The sequence below is a fragment of the Megascapheus bottae genome, chromosome 10, assembly GCF_031878675.1.
Source record: "Megascapheus bottae isolate mThoBot1 chromosome 10, mThoBot2.hap1, whole genome shotgun sequence".
Lineage (NCBI taxonomy): Eukaryota > Metazoa > Chordata > Mammalia > Rodentia > Geomyidae > Megascapheus > Megascapheus bottae.
In genome coordinates this window covers 8,885,851-8,901,869 of record NC_143518.1, presented here as the reverse complement: position 1 = coordinate 8,901,869, position 16,019 = coordinate 8,885,851, and the positions used below count along the sequence as shown (strand labels likewise).

The 16,019-nt window shown below is 37.4% G+C and overlaps 3 protein-coding genes and 1 pseudogene across 3 annotated transcripts; 1 reads left to right on the top strand and 3 right to left on the bottom strand.

Moving 5' to 3' along the window:
• LOC150057456 (olfactory receptor 14I1-like) lies at nucleotides 1–954 on the bottom strand. The gene has a single exon (XM_090340019.1). It carries the CDS (start codon nucleotides 952–954, stop codon nucleotides 1–3), a length of 954 nt encoding a protein of 317 aa, XP_090196145.1.
• Nucleotides 955–9,758: 8,804 nt separating this feature from the next.
• On the top strand, nucleotides 9,759–10,682 carry LOC150057455 (olfactory receptor 14I1-like). Its single transcript, XM_090340018.1, has one exon. The coding sequence runs from the start codon at nucleotides 9,759–9,761 to the stop codon at nucleotides 10,680–10,682; it is 924 nt and encodes a 307-aa protein (XP_090196144.1).
• A 2,181-nt stretch (nucleotides 10,683–12,863) lies between these two features.
• Nucleotides 12,864–13,175, bottom strand: LOC150057454 (c-Myc-binding protein pseudogene; annotated as a pseudogene).
• A 1,305-nt stretch (nucleotides 13,176–14,480) lies between these two features.
• LOC150057453 (olfactory receptor 8U3-like) lies at nucleotides 14,481–15,401 on the bottom strand. Its single transcript, XM_090339719.1, has one exon. It carries the CDS (start codon nucleotides 15,399–15,401, stop codon nucleotides 14,481–14,483), a length of 921 nt encoding a protein of 306 aa, XP_090195845.1.
• Nucleotides 15,402–16,019: the final 618 nt, after the last annotated feature.

The following is a 16,019-nucleotide window of genomic DNA, read 5'->3' as shown; positions in this document are numbered from 1 at the left end:
TTAAACAATTTTTAGTGAAGAAATACTTAATTGGGAATACTTAGTGAGCATTCTGCCTATAGCAGAGTTCATCTCCCTGTTTCTGAGACTGTAGATGATGGGGTTCGTAAATGGAGGCACCATGGTGTAGAACATGGCTGTCAGCAGATTTTTGAGGGAAGCTTTATTCGCAATGGGACCTAACACAGCCACAGACCCAGAAATGACAAACAAAAGGAGGATCAACAATTGTGGGAAGCATGTGGATAAGGCTTTGTTCCGGGCTTCTATGGAATGCATCTTTAGCACAGATGTAAATATATTCACATATGACAGAATCATAAAAACAAAACATCCTAAGACAAGGAACACACTAATAGCAATGATTACAAATTCAGAAAATTGAACATCTGAAGATGCTATTCTCAGAATTTGAGGTATATCACAGAAAAATTGCTGGATCACATTGGTCTTTGTAAAGGGAAGCCTGAACATGGCACAGGTGTGGATTGTAGAATAGATCAGACCAGAGGCCCAAGAGCCGCCTGCTGCCTGGACACACATCCTCGGCGTGACGATGAGCCTATAGTGCAGAGGGCGGCAGATGGCAACATAGCGATCATAGGCCATGACCACAAGGAAAGCAAACTCCACCGTGGCAAAAAGTAGGTAGAGAAAAATCTGAGCAGCACAATCTCTCAGGGAGATTGTTTTCCTGCTTGTCATGGAATTTACAATGGATTTGGGAACAATAACTGAGATGCTACAAAGGTCTATGAGTGATAAATTGCTTATAAATAAGTACATTGGAGAATGAAGATGAGTGTCCGTCACAATTACAGTAATGGTTATTAGATTCCCAGTTAATGTTCCTAGATAAATTGCTAAGAACACCACACTCTGTATAACTTGTAGCTTCTGGGAGCTGGAGACATCCATGAGGAAGAACTCTGTGAAGAAGGTGAGATTGGTCATGTCTGTTTGTGTGCTGTGGTCTCCCTGTGTGAGAGTGATGATAAGAAGAATGCAGACAATTCATAACAGCTACAAACAAATCACAGGCATAGTATCAATGCATGGCTTCTCAGTATCTCTGGATAGAATAAGTAGATAAACCGAAATCCAGTAAATGTATACAGACTCATCATACGATTATTTTCTCATTTCCTTCTGTTTCCCACAATTAATCCAGGCACTCTAAGATAGTTTCACTATTGTCACCTCTCTATTGTCATCCCTAAAAATTAGAAAGATACCACTCATTAGTAGGAGTTAGGAAACAAGAGTAATTGGAGGTGTTACTTTCTGTGGCTGCTTTAGAAAGTGTTTTCATGAGATTAACCAAAGGGCAACAAAGGAGAAGAGAAATAATATAGTACATTAAGAACAACAATCACACAAGATAAAGCTCTTGTTTCCATATCCTAGAGAGCCTTTCATTTCCTCTCATCCTATATGACCTTATGTATCTAGGTTTTGTGCTATTGTAATCCTCTGCTAGGAGAGTACTGCATCTGACTTTGTTACCTGGTATATTGTATATATGTTTATTTGTTTATTATTGTATATTCATTTATTGAACTAACTGCACTGAGGATATTTTCAATTGTCAAAGCTAATGTTACTTGGTGAAATTATTATCATTAAAGCAAGCTATATTTTTCATTTCCTTAATGAAATTTCCACATTATTTCTAGGTTTTCAGAAATCTTGTTTCCACTGGGCACAATGGCTCATGCCTGTAATCCTAGCTACTCAGGAGACTGAGATCTGAGAATCAAGGTTCAAAACCAGCCTGGGCACAAAAGGACCTGAGACTCTTATCTCCAATTAACCTCCAACAAATGGGAAGGGGGCTTGGCTCAAGGGTAGGGTGGTAGCCTTGAGCTGGAGAGATCAGGGCCAAGGCCCAGGCCCAGGGGTAGGGTAGTAGCCTTGTGCTGAGGAGCTCAGGGACAGTGCCCAGGCAGAGCTCAAGCCCCATCACCCATTAAAGAAAGAAGTCTTGTTCCATCTCCTTTTCTATAGATTACATCTTATTTCTTTTATGTTCAAACAAATTCTCACGTATCTATGCTAAACTCACCCTACAATTGCTTTCTCAGACGGCATCATGACAACCTAATGAATATTCTTGTCCACAAAAAAAGTTCAGGGCTCACTCATGTTCTTCCTCCATTTTCTCAATGACAATATCACATTATTTGGCTCACAGTTTAAAAAGGCACCAGAGTGAGTGGGATATCCAATTCTTTACCATTAAAATAAGATAATGATGCACAGAGATAGCATTATCACCTTAATTCTTCATGAAATCTATTATCAGTAATTGTTCATAATAATGGCTGTATTGGAAATGTCAGTTTGCTCTTTCTTTTTTTTCTCTTTGATACTGAAGGTATGTTCTTTGTTTTCATCAAAACGCATGGTAAAAATAAAGTTGAGTTATGACACTCAAGATACTAAGGGGGGGGGTGTTACACAGAAAAGATGGGACAAAGGATAAACAAACTCAACCAGGTTTGATTTCCATGAAATGTGCCTAATTTTCTTTTGCTTGTGGGTTTCTTAGTTAACTTTTTTAGATTCATCTCAAGAAATAATTCTGTAGACCTGTTGCTCAGTTCCAAGGCAATTTTTTCAGTCTTGGCAGTTTCAATCTTTTGACCTGGTTTATAAATGAAATATATATCCACAGCTTTAACAACACTTACCATCATATTTGTAAGCTAAATTGTTGAATGGTAATTTTTGTACAATTAATTACAGTTAATAAAAAATAAAAAAGATGATAAAAGTATAATTTTTAAACAAAACAATTGCCTAAAATAAAAACTCAAATCTGAAACTATCAGTTTATCCTACAAATACACATACTTGAGAACTTAAAGTATATTATAGGCATTTATTTGAATTACTTATTATTAGGATTGAGAGAAGTTCTATATATAAGTTAACAAATTCAAAGTTACCTGAGAAGTAAGGAAAGCAGCATAATGTCACTAACATAAATATTACTCTGTATGATTTAAAGAAATTTGATTAATCCTCAATCATGCTTCTTTCTTCAGGAAGAAAAAAGTTTCTTCTCAGTTCATTCATTCCACATACTATCTGAGTACTTCTGGTTCTGAATATTTATAAGTATGGAGTTTTTAAATAGGAACTTATGTAGTCAAACTTCTGATGCTCTCTACAGATTTGCCCTCTGGATTTCAACCTCCATAGAAGCCAATTTTATGTAAATTCTAATTGGTAAACAACCTATAGCCATACCACTGAGATTAATTAATTTTCAGACTATTGGGGAAATAGTTTATGTAATTCAATTAAAAAAAAAAAAAAGAATGGGACCAGGAGCATAACCTAAGGTGTAGAGTGCCCGCCTAGCATGTACAAAGCCCTGGGTTCAATTCCTTGGTACCACATACATTGAAAAAGATGGAATTGGCATTGTGGCTTAGATAACAGAATGCCAGTGATGAGTAAATAAATAAATACGTTGCTATTTTCTTTGTTGTTTTTCTTTTCTTTTTGTGTGTCTGTTCATTTATCTGTCTTTGGGATGGTAAAGGTGAACACAGAAATGGAAGGACAAAGTACAAACAAATACAGCTGTTCTACTCACTAGAATCTATGTAGAAAAATGAACTAGATAATTTGTGAATGGGGATGGGAGGGAAAAACTAGGAGCAGGAGGGGGGAAGGGATGACATTTTCCAAAAGGCATGTAGTCATTACATGACATATAACTGTAACTCTTTTGTATATCTTTATAATGGTACTTTAAAATGTTTAAAAATACATATCACAAAAAAGTCATGTATAAGATTTCTTTGTCGATGGTGGAAATTTTACAATTTGAAGACTTACGTTCACATTGTTAAATTTGAATTTAGATTTTGTACATGTGACATGAAACAAAGGTTACCTTCATTCTTCTAATAGTGAATTGAGAGTTTTATGATTATTCTATTTTTTGGTTGGAGTACTGGGTCTTGTACTTGATGTCTTGAGATGCTCTTCAGTTCTTTGTTCCTTAAGCTGAATTTTAGGATAGGGGTTTCCTTTTGGTTGTTCATATGACATAGCTCATATTAAAGTATGAACCATCATGCCTAACTTGTTTGTTAAAATGATGTCACTTCTGGTATATACCTTTAATTGCTTATTTCAAATAGGGAAGGAAAGGAGAAAAACAAGATGACAGGGAGAGGATGGGGAGAAGGAAAGTCTGAGAAAAGTATGGAAGCAGTATCAGTGTTCAAGAAGTAATATACCTACTACCTGACCAATGTAAATGTAGCCCCTCTATACATCACTCCGACAATAAAATATTTTTTACTATTTTTATTGTAATTAATAGAAGGGTTACAGTTATTTTCACCAGATAGAAGGTGCATTACTTCACAAACATTGATACCCCTTCTCATGTTTTTGTCCCCATTTCCCTCCTCACACCCCAACCCCTCATCTTGTTTTCCCCTTTCCCTATCCAATTTCAAATAAACAAATCAGTGTATATACAATATACCAGATAACAAGATAAGATACTGTAACAATATGAGAATAACCAAGGAACAACAAAAGAGATGAGAAATAACATAGTACATGAAGAACAACAGTCACACTTTATATGGCTCTTGTTTCCATATCCTGGAAGTCCTTTCATTTAGTCTCATCCTATATGGCCTTATGTATCTAGGTTTTGCACTATTGCAGTCCTCTGCTAGGAGAGTCCTAGGTTTATACTAATTATGATAAATGAGGGAAACCATTGACCTTTGAGTCTACCTTACTTCACTTAATATGATTTTTTCCAAGTCTTTCCACTTCCTTACAAATGGGGTGGTCATTGTTTCTGATTGCAGCATAGAATTCAATTGTGTATAGATACCACATCTTGTTGATCGAATCACCTACTGAGGGATATCTGGGTTGGTTCCATATCTTTGCTATGGTAAATAGTGCTGCAATGAACGTCATTGTGCTAGTGGCTTTAGTATGTCCTCTTTTCTGGACCATTGGGTAAATGCCAATGAATGGAATTGCTGGGTCATAAGGGAGCTCTATGTTTAGTCTATACTGCTTTCCATAGTGGTTGAATGAGTTTTCACTCCCACCAACAGTGTAGTAATGATCCCTCCTGACCACATCCCTGCCAACATACGTTGTTCTTAGTTTTCTTGATCCTGGCCATTCTAACTGGAGTGAGGGGGAATCTCAGAGTTGTTTTGATTTGCATTTCTTTTATGTCTAGAGATGTCAAGCATTACTTCATGCGTCTATAGGCCATTCTTATTTCTTCTTCAGAGAAGTCTCCCTTTAAGTCTGTGGCCCGTCTTTTAATGGGATGATGGTGCCTTTGAAGATTAGTTTTGGGGTGATTCGAGTTTTCTAGCTGTTGATAAATTTTAGATATGAGGTCTTTATCTATTGTATGGTTAGTGAAGATCTTCTTCCACTCTGTGGGCTTTCTATTTAGCTTGCTACCTATGTCCTTTGCCATACAGAAGCTCTGCAGTTTAGTACAGTCTCACTTATCCAACCTTTCTTTAATTTGTTGTGTTTCTGGGTCCTTATTAAGAAAGTTTCAATCTATGTCAAGGAGTATCTCCTATTTCTTCTTGTAAAGTTTTCAGGATATCTGCTTTTACCTCGAAGTCTTTTATTTATTTGGAGTTAATCCTGGTGCAGAGTGACATAGAAAGATCCAACTTTAGCTTTCTGCAGGTGCTTAACCAGTTCTGCCAGCACCACTTGTTGAACAGGCTGTCTTTCTTCCATTCTATTTTTTGGTTCCCTTTTGAAAGATTAGTTGGCTGTATGTCTGTGGGTTGATTTCTGGGTCTTCAGTTAAAATAAATTTTTTTAAATGAAATGTCACTAACATTTGCTTAGACTGGCCTTGAACCATGATCCTCATGGGACTATCTTCTCAGCATAAGGAATATTGCTAGCCCTTCTTATTTCTTAGAGTATACATTCTTGATTCTGTGTTCTTGACACTTTTTCAAAGACCAATCTCACCGATCGTGTTGTGTGTGTGTGTGTGTGTGTGTGTGTGTGTGTGTGTGTGTCTGGGATCTCCATAATGTCAGTTTGTTCATTCTTATGCAATTGTTGTGCTGTGTTTTGATTGCTCTTACCTTTTGCAATAGTCTAAAATCAGGTAGCGTCATGTGTCAAAATTCTTTCTTTTCCCTCAGCATTACTTTGGATAACCAATGTATGTTGTGTTTATCTCAGTCTAAAGATTATTATTTCCATTCCATGAAAACTAACACTGAAATTTTATAGGAGTGGTGCTCAAGCTATAGATACTCTAAAGTAGGGTGGAAGAAAGACAGCCTTTTTTTATTTTATTATTTCAATGTATAAAGAGGTTTCAGTTATATTCTCCAGATAGAGGGTGCATTACCTCTCACACATTGATATGTGAGAAGAAAGACAGCCTTTTAAAAATGGCAATGTTTTATTTTATAAATTAATATGTATCTATGATATACCAACCCTTAGCCTAATTTTGATTATGTTCTAAAAACTAAATTCCAGTGATTGTATATAGAGATTCCTTTCTTGAACACTTGTTTGTTAAACATGTCATTTGAAATATGATGTAAAAATCAATGTTAATAAATTCTTTAATATTACTGTACACCAGAGTCAATTCCAAATGGATCAAAGACCTCGAGGTAAAAGAAGATACATTAGGGAGAAAACAAGATGATTGGGAGGAGGTGAGGTAGGGAAAGAAGGACAAAAATATAAGAAGGGGAAGGTTTACTGGCTCAAGGGATAGGGCTGTAGTCTTGAGCTGAAGAGCTCAGAACAGTTCCCAGGGCCAGAGTTCAAGCCCCACGAACAAAAAAAATAGGAGAAAGAGTATTAGTGTTCGAGAAGTAACACTAATACCTGACTACCTGACTAATTCCTCTATACATTACCCATGCAGTGAAATATATTTTTTAAATAAAGATACCTTGAAAATTCTACAAGAAGAAATAAAAGAAACACTAGGGCTCCTTGGCACAGGTCAAAACTTTCTTAATGAAAGCCCAGAAACATAACAGACCAAGAAAGTTTGGCTAAATGGGACTGCACTATGACCTATCATCCTCACTCCTGGACATTTATCCAAATGTCCACAGACAAGGCCATACTAAAGCTGCCTGCACAACTGTGTTCATTGCAGTATTATTTACCACAGCTAAGATATGGAACAACCCAGATGCCCCTCGGTAGAAGAATGGATCAAGCAAATGTGGCATACACACAAACACACACACACACACACACACACACACACACACACACACGCACTAGAAATCTATGCTGCCATCAGAAAGAATGACATTGCCACATTTAAAGAAATGGAAAGACTTGGAAAAAATCATATTAAGTAAGCCAGACCCAAAGAAACATAGACTCCATGGTTTCCCTCATTTGTAATAATTAATATATGGTAGGATTTTCCTAGCAGAGGATCACAATAGTTCAATATCTATGTGCATATGACCATATATGATGAGATAAGTGTAATGAACTCCAGGAGATTGAAATGAGGGGTTTCACTATGTGGTTAATGTTTTTAATGTAATATGTGAAGTTATTTCTTCCCCCCCCCCATGATATAGCCACTGTTGTCACTTTGTTTCATTTTGGTACCCTGTGTATTGTATATACATTTATCTGAATTAAGAAATGGAAGGGGAACAACAAAATGATGAGAGAAAGCTAAAGAGTGAATCAATGTAACAGTGATACACACATGACAGTAAGTTGGAAATGAACTCTACAACTTAGGAGTGGGGTGAAAGGAGGGGAAGTGAGAGAAAAGCATGGGGGTAACAATGTCTAACAAGTAATGTACATACTAGCTTACATATGTAATTGTAACACCTCTGTACATCACCCTGACAATAAAATTAATTTTTAAAAAAGAATATCATCACATCCCAGTGAATTTTGGATTCCACATATGGGAGAGAACAAAGACTTTGGGATATGATAAATCACACAGGATTCTAGATACTCCCATACTCTGAGACCAAAAGAGGATACTCTTAGGAGAGAAACACAAAGGTGCAATGCCTAAGTGCCTCTTCCTATTTATTTTTTTTATAGTCAGGGTAATGTATAGAGGGGCTACAGTTGCATTCTTCCGGTAGTGGGTGCATTACTTCTCAAACATTGATACCCCTTCTCATGCTTTTGTCTCCCCCTTTCCCTCCCCACAACCCATCCCACCTCTTCATATTTATATGAAATAACATATATATTGAAATGAATGCCAAGATATGAACAAGAACTCTCTGTCTACTTTTCTTTCTTTTCTTTTAGTTTTTTTTATGATTCTGCTTTCTTTAACTTATGTATGAGGTATTCAAATGAACATCTTCATAAGTGTTGGGGGAAGGTACAGAACTCAAAGAAAAAAGGGTGAAATGTGTAGGAGTGGAACTCACTGGATTCTGATGAAAGTAAATTATATGGGTAGAAATAGGAGGGAGGGACTGGAAAGGGATGAAGGAACATGATATTGGTGCAAAAGGAAATTTACTTACCTGACTTATGTAACTGTAACCCCTCTTTATATCATTTATATGACAATAATAAAATAATAATAATAATAATAAAGCTTTTCATCAATCTAATTGGTCTCAATGGACTGGTCAAAAGATATCTATGGAGACAAATCACTCAGGAACTCACATTTTCAGAAAACTATGATGACCAAATCCCTCAAGGCTTTGCAGAAATCCCAGTACAACAGTGCCCTCAAAAAGAAATCACAGAGTAAAGAGCAATGACCAAATCATGCTTCCTTATGCAGTGGATAAAAATACTGCTCTGAAGCCAGGTGTAGTGGCTCACACCTGTAATACTAGCTACTCAAGAAGCTGAGATCTGAGGATCGTGGTTCAAAGCCAGACTGGGCATAAAAGAAGGTGAGACTCTTATCTCCAATTAATCTCTAGAAAATGGGAAGTGGGGCTGCAGCTCCAGGAGTAGAGTGGAAGTCCCCAGGCCCAGAGTTCAAGCCCCATGACCCACAAAAAAAAAATACTGCTCTGATAAAGGCCTCACTGAATCATGCTACACGAGGAGAAATAAAAGCAGTCTTACTGGCCTCAAAGTAGTGGTGTACTTTTGTGGAAGACCCTCATGTACAGAGCACTGTCCAATCTCTGCTTTCAGATATGTCATATCATTCATTTGTGAAAATTATTTTCAATTTCTCAATGGAAAAGTCTCTACATTTTCCAAAACATATTAATAACATTCGATATTGTTAGCATTTTCATGTTTTCCTATATCATGTTTCTTTTTTGTAATTTTTTGCAGTCCTGAGACTTTATACATGTGAGCTAGCTTTCTAAGTCTACTGTTCAGCTGCACATCCCACCACTTTGATTCTTCATAAGAATATTACGTGATCCAGGAGCGTGTCCTAATGGTAGAGTGTTTACCTAGCATGCATGAAGCGCTGGGCTCAATTCATGCACAGAAAAAGCCAGAAATGATACTGTGGCTCAAGTGATAGAGCACCAACATTCAAAAAGTTCAAGGACAGTGCCCAGGCCCTGAGCTCATGTCACAGGACTGGGGTGGGGGAGAGGAAGAATATTATGATCATAGTTGTATAGGAGCCCCACCCATCTTTACTTAAAAAACTGACTAGTATCTAGTTTCCATTTCATACAGGATAGTACTGCTTTCTTTCTGTTTTACTTTCAGTGTCACCTTGGTCCCTGGACCACAGCCTATTTGTAGACATGGACAATATCACTATCATCACAGAATTTCTCCTCGTGGATATCACAAGTTCCCGGGAGCTTCAAATCTTGCAAGGTTTGCTCTTCTTGGTGGTTTATGTGGGAGCCCTAGCTGGGAATCTACTGACCATTGCAATCATTGTACTGGACCCAAGACTTCACTTTCCAATGTTCTTCTTCATAAGCAATTTATCCTTCACAGATTTGGGTTATATTTCTGTTACTGTTCCTAAATCAATCATAAATTCTCTGACAGGCAAGAAATGGATTTCTCTCCCAGCGTGTGCCATGCAAACTTTTCTGTTTATTTTCTTTGGGTGTGCAGAGTTATTTTTGCTAGTGGTTATGTCCTATGACCGCTATGTGGCCATTTGCCACCCTTTGCACTACACATTAACCATGACCTCACGTCGGTGCATGCAGGCAGCAGCTGGATCTTGGGCCTGTAGCCTATTCTATTCTGCTCTCCACACAGCCACCATATTCAGACTTCCCTTCACAAAGTCCAATGTGATCCATCAATATTTCTGTGATGTACCTCAAGTCATGAGCATCTCATCCCAGGCTGTGCAATTTTCTGAGTTCGTAGCCCTGGGTGTGAGTGCTTGCATTGTTTTATTCTTTTCCATCATCTTAGTCATGTCATATGTAAATATTTTTTCAACTGTGCTCAAGATGTGTTCATCAGAAGCCCGAAACAAAGCCCTGTCAACCTGTTCACCCCAGATAGCTACTTTCATTCTGTTTGTGATTTCTTCTCTGTTTGCTTGTTTGAGCCCCGTCTCACATACATCCACAATTCAGTCCCTTCTCACAGCCATGTTTTACACTATGGTGCCTCCCTTCATTAACCCCATCATTTTTAGCCTGAGGAACAGGGAAATTAAAGGTGCTGTGGGAAGAATGCTTAATAGGTCTCTCTAAGTGTGCTGAAGAACTTTTGTTATTTATTCCAAAGTACTGCATCAATAACCAATGCAATCTGGGTGTCAGTGGATCTTGCCTGTAATCCTAGCTACTCAGGAGACTGAGATGTGAGGAAGGCAGATCAAAGCCAGATGGAACACAAAAGATCATAAGACTTTTATCTCCAATTAACCACCAGAAAATCAGAAGTGGTGCTGTGACTTAAGTAGAAGAGTGGTAGCCTTGAGCTGAAGATCTCAAGGATAGTGCTCAGACCCAGAGTTCAAGGCCTATGACCACCAAAAAATAAACTAATAATAAAAAATAAAAAACTAATGCAACAGCATTACTCACTAGACACTATGTTGGAAATGAACTTTACAATTTCTAGGGGGAGGAATGGTGGGAAGAGCAAATGGAAGAAAACAAAGGAGGGGGTAACACTGACAAGAAATATATTCATTACCTTACTAAAGTAACTGTAACATTTCTGTACATCACCTTTAAAATTAAATTAAACTGAAAAGAAAAATGTAATCAATGTAGAAAGATAATTTTACATTAAATTACTACAAAATGGAGAGACAGCCATTTGGCCAATTTGATAGATAAAAAAGGAAATAAAATTACAATTAAAAAGGAAATAAATAAGTCACAGTTAATCATTAAAACAAAATCTAGTTTGAATAAAATGAGTTATTTTGTCTTCTACCCATCTTTTTAGGATAACATTTTTATACTGAATATCTTTCTTGCTTTCCATTATGTATTAATGAGAAAAAGTTCTTGGATGATAAACATTTGTTCCCTATACACACTAATTGGATACAGATATGGGATGAAAGTTCAATTATATCTAATTCTAAAGATGTATATTAACTTCTTTTTAACACAAAATTGACTTTTACTTCTTAATTTTGAAGGAAATATTCTTCCCTATAATGGCTAATTTGCATTCTCATACACAGCATGCTATATATATATATATATATATATATATTTATGTGTGTATATATATATACACACACATACATACACATATTTATCAACATTCATACTAAAAGATACAATAAGTTTTGTCTTTTTTATTTTTTTAGTGCTTTACCATTTACAAATCTTACACATACATCCTCATCTGACCTCACAGCAACCCTGTGAGGTAGGCAGCACAGTCTTCTCACTTAACAGTTGAGGAAAGAGACATAGAGTTGCTAACCAGTATGCCCTAGGTTAGGAACTAATTTGTATTAATTACCAGTCTTTGGCATAAAATTTTAATGTCCAAACTCCTCTCATTCATGCCCTACATACTTCACAGGGATAATGAAGATAAAATGAGTTGAAAGCTTGAAAAACATTTTGAGAGAGGAAAGAAGCACTACAGAATTAAACTCACGAACTATAATCTTGGCTCATTCCTTTTCCCATCCCCACTTGTGCCTGGACCCACAATTATATTAACTTTGTTTGGTGTTTAACATAGCAGTTAGGTAAGGCAGCCTATCAGCGTGATCCTGTTTAAAGTTATATAAACTGCAATCATGGAAACTGCATTATTAATAAACTGACAACAAGGCTAGAATTCACTAAAGCACAGCAAAGGCATCATCTGTGACAGGGCATGATTGCATAGAAGGGAAATGTGGTGTCAGAACTCACACTGACACAACACAGTTCTCTAAGGTAAAGTGGTGGCAAAGAAGAGTTATTTGTTCTGCATTTATATAAATAACAGAAGACTCTTGGAAACTGATACAAAAGCATCTTACATCACACATCACTCCAGCTGCCAAACGGAATATACGCACTGTCATCACCATTGTAAAGAATGATTATACCCATGCGTATATCCTGAACCCAAGCAAGAAATATAGCTCCATGCTAAAATTCCTTGGTTAAATCACAACTAGTACCATCATACCAATCAGGCTTAAAATGTCCTTTAAGATAATTAATTGGTTGGAGGCTTAGGTTTCCTTCAGAATGTCCTTTATATTCTCCTGCTTTAAGACCCAATGAATGTAATATTGAATTTTTATTACTGATTTTAAATATGTGTGTTAATAACAAACTGTGATAAGTGAACTTAACATAAAACTTAAGAGTTTTATAGCATCTGTTCAGAAAAGATTATACACTATACAAACTACTCAAGTCATACAAAACCATTTTTCAATGTATTTTCAACTGAGAAGAATCTTACTCAGCACGCCTCTCCTTCTGAGATGGTTCCTACTGAGCAAGCTTTGCTTTCAGTCTTTTATTTTCTTCTAGAGTAGCTTCATATTTTTCTTTCATTTCTGCCAATTGAATGCAAAACAGCTCTATTTCTGCATTTTCTGGGGTGGCAGCTCTTAAGTGATGCTTTAAAAAATCCATAGCACTATTAGCTTTCTCTGGCTCTTCAGATAAGGCTACCAACATTTTGGTGAGTGTGTCCAGCAACCCTGATTTCCTCAAATATTTCTGAAACTGCTCACACTTTGAGTCGGCGGCTTTGTAATGGGCCATAGTGACAGCAGCGTTGCTGGCACCTTATTTTTATTTTTATTTTTTACCAGTCCTGGGCCTGGAACTCAGGGACTGAGCACTGTCCATGGGCTTTCTCAAGACAAGAGCTCTACCACTTGAGCCACAGCACCACTTCTGGTTTTTTTCTATGTATATGATACCAAGGAATCGAACCCAGTTCTTCATGCATGCTAGGCAAGCACTCTACCACTAGGCTAAACTCCTGGCTCCGAGTTTTGTCTTTTGACACATGTCTATTAATTGTTTGCCTGTTTTTACATCACATTCCTTTTTTTTCTATTTAGTTGAAAGAATTCCTCCAAGGTGTAATAGAACAGCAAATATCTGTACACGTATATGTTTATGCATTTGTATGTATGTAACATGTTATTAAAAGCAGGCAAAAATATATCTCATCTCTACAACTTCAGCATCTTGTACATCAGAACATGCATATGTTTTATTTTACAAATGTGAAAAAATTGAATACATGATTTGCTTAAAATACACATAACATATACGTATACATATATATATGTATATATATATACCTAAACAATAGTAATATTTGTCTGACCCCAGGTTCTTAAAAATACTCCAATTTTCTCATTTTCATATCTGTATGCTAAGAAGCCTCCCTACATTTCATCCCATGAACTTGGTTTATGCAGAAGTATAATGATTAGCCAAAACACAAGTGTATATTGATTGTGGACACTAATTACACCTTTAAATAATGACTAACAGTCTCAGTGTGTACTATCAAGTAATGAGTTTGCTGACATGTTTCCCAGGAGCCAGCCATCAAGAAATCTTGGCCCTTCTCAAGTATGACTCATTGATTGTCTACCTATATAGAGATAGTGCAGTGATAGACAAAAAGTACAAAAGTACAAAAATTACTTTTCTTTTTTCTTTTTCTTTGGTCAGTCATAGGTCTTGAACTCAGAACCTCAGCACTGTCCCTGAGTTCTTCAGCTTAAGGCTAGTGCTCTACTACTCTGAGCCACAGCATGACTTCCCAAAAGTTACTTTTCTTAGCCTGTCCTATTTACAAGGAAAATCAAAATAAGCTAAGTAAGTATGGCTCCTCATTTTGTATTTGTCCCAGACAAACTAGTCATGGGACAGAAGTGATGAAAAGCCTTCAGGTGAGGAAAGGAACTCCACAGTAAATGACAATGCATAGTTTACAATTTTACAAGGTGCGTTATAGTGGTCTGTTCATCAAAAGAGTAATTTACATAAACAAACTAGTACAGTCCCCCACCAGAGCCATGTGCCCAATACAAGAAAACATATCTACTAGGATGGAACAATGAGCTTCTTCAAGGCCACCTGCATGTCTCTGTTCCTCAGACAGTACACAAGGGGATTCAGGCTGGGTGTGAGGACAGAGTAAAATACAGATACTACTCTTCCTTGAGTGGGAGAGTACTGGGAAGTGGGTCTCAGGTAAGCAAAGCTTCCAGTGACATAAAAGAGAACAACAGTAACGAGGTGAGAAGAGCAGGTGGAGAATGCCTTCTGACGGCCACTGGCTGAGTGAATCTGAGCAATGGTAGAGATGATGAGAACATAGGAGATGATAGTGAGGGTGAAAGCACTGAGGATAATGCAGCCACCCACAGCAAACCCAACCTCCTCATTCATGTGAGAATCACTGCAGGAGAGTCTCATGATGGGAGAGCTGTCACAGAAAAAATGGTCAATGATATTGGGCCCACAGAAAAGGAGAGAGAATGTGTTGATAGTGTGGAAGGTGGCATAGAGAGCACCACACAACCAGGCCACAATGACAAGCTCTGTGCACAGCTTCCTGCTCATAATGACCCCATAGAGGAGAGGCCTGAGGATGGCTAAACAACGGTCATATGCCATGGATGTGAGCAAGAAGCACTCAGAGGCACACATCATTACAAACAAAAAGAGCTGAGCCACGCACTCCCCAAAGGAAATGACCTCCCAGCCCATTAGGGAATTGGCTAGTGCCTTGGGCACGGTGACTGAGGTGTAGCACATGTCCAAGAAGGACAGATTTTTTAGAAAGAAATACATGGGCGTATGGAGGCGGCTGTCTATAGTCACAGCTGCAATAATGGAGATGTTGCCCAAGAGGGCAAAGAGGTAAATGAAAAGGAAAAATAAGGTGGCAATATATCTCATTTGGGGCATGTCTGAGAAGCCCTTAAGAATGAATTCATTTACAGTGGTTTCATTTTTCATTTTCCTTTCGAAATCGCAGCAATAATCAAAAATAGTATGCACACGGATTAATGGTCTTTGAGAAAGGTAGTGTAAGAGAAAGTCACAAGGTAGTCCATAGAAGAGCATGGAAGTAAATGTGATTCCAATCATGACTTATCATTCTCATGTACTTGGGCTGGGTTTTGCTTTGCTTTTTCTCCTGCTGCTTCACTGTCTGAGAGATGACAGATTTTCGGTCAGTCAATGACTAAGCGTGGACTCTTTAACAAACTGGCTATGTACACAAATGCTGAATAACATTCACACTGATCACAAAAGATGAATAGTATTATTCACTGGGTCATTAGCTACAAATTAAATGTTGTATTGACTAATATGCCTTGACAAGGGCCAGGAGCATAGCCTAGTCGTAGAGTGCTCAACTAACATGCATAAAGCCCTGCATTCGATTCCTCAGTATCATACACACAGAAAGCATTGTGGCTCAAGTGGTAGAATGCTAGCCTTAAGTAAAAGTATCTAAAAACAGTGCCCAGGCCCTAAGTTCAAGGCCCAGGACTGGCAAAAAAATGCATTGATGTTGCTTTGGAGATGAGCCGGGGAGTTGATTTAAGTTGTAATGCTCACAAAGAAGAT

Bases quoted from the DNA above. Each gene is read 5' to 3' on its own strand.
- LOC150057456 (XM_090340019.1), bottom strand. From the start codon at position 954: ATGACCAATCTCACCTTCTTCACAGAGTTCTTCCTCATGGATGTCTCC.
- LOC150057455 (XM_090340018.1), top strand. From the start codon at position 9,759: ATGGACAATATCACTATCATCACAGAATTTCTCCTCGTGGATATCACA.
- LOC150057453 (XM_090339719.1), bottom strand. From the start codon at position 15,401: ATGAAAAATGAAACCACTGTAAATGAATTCATTCTTAAGGGCTTCTCA.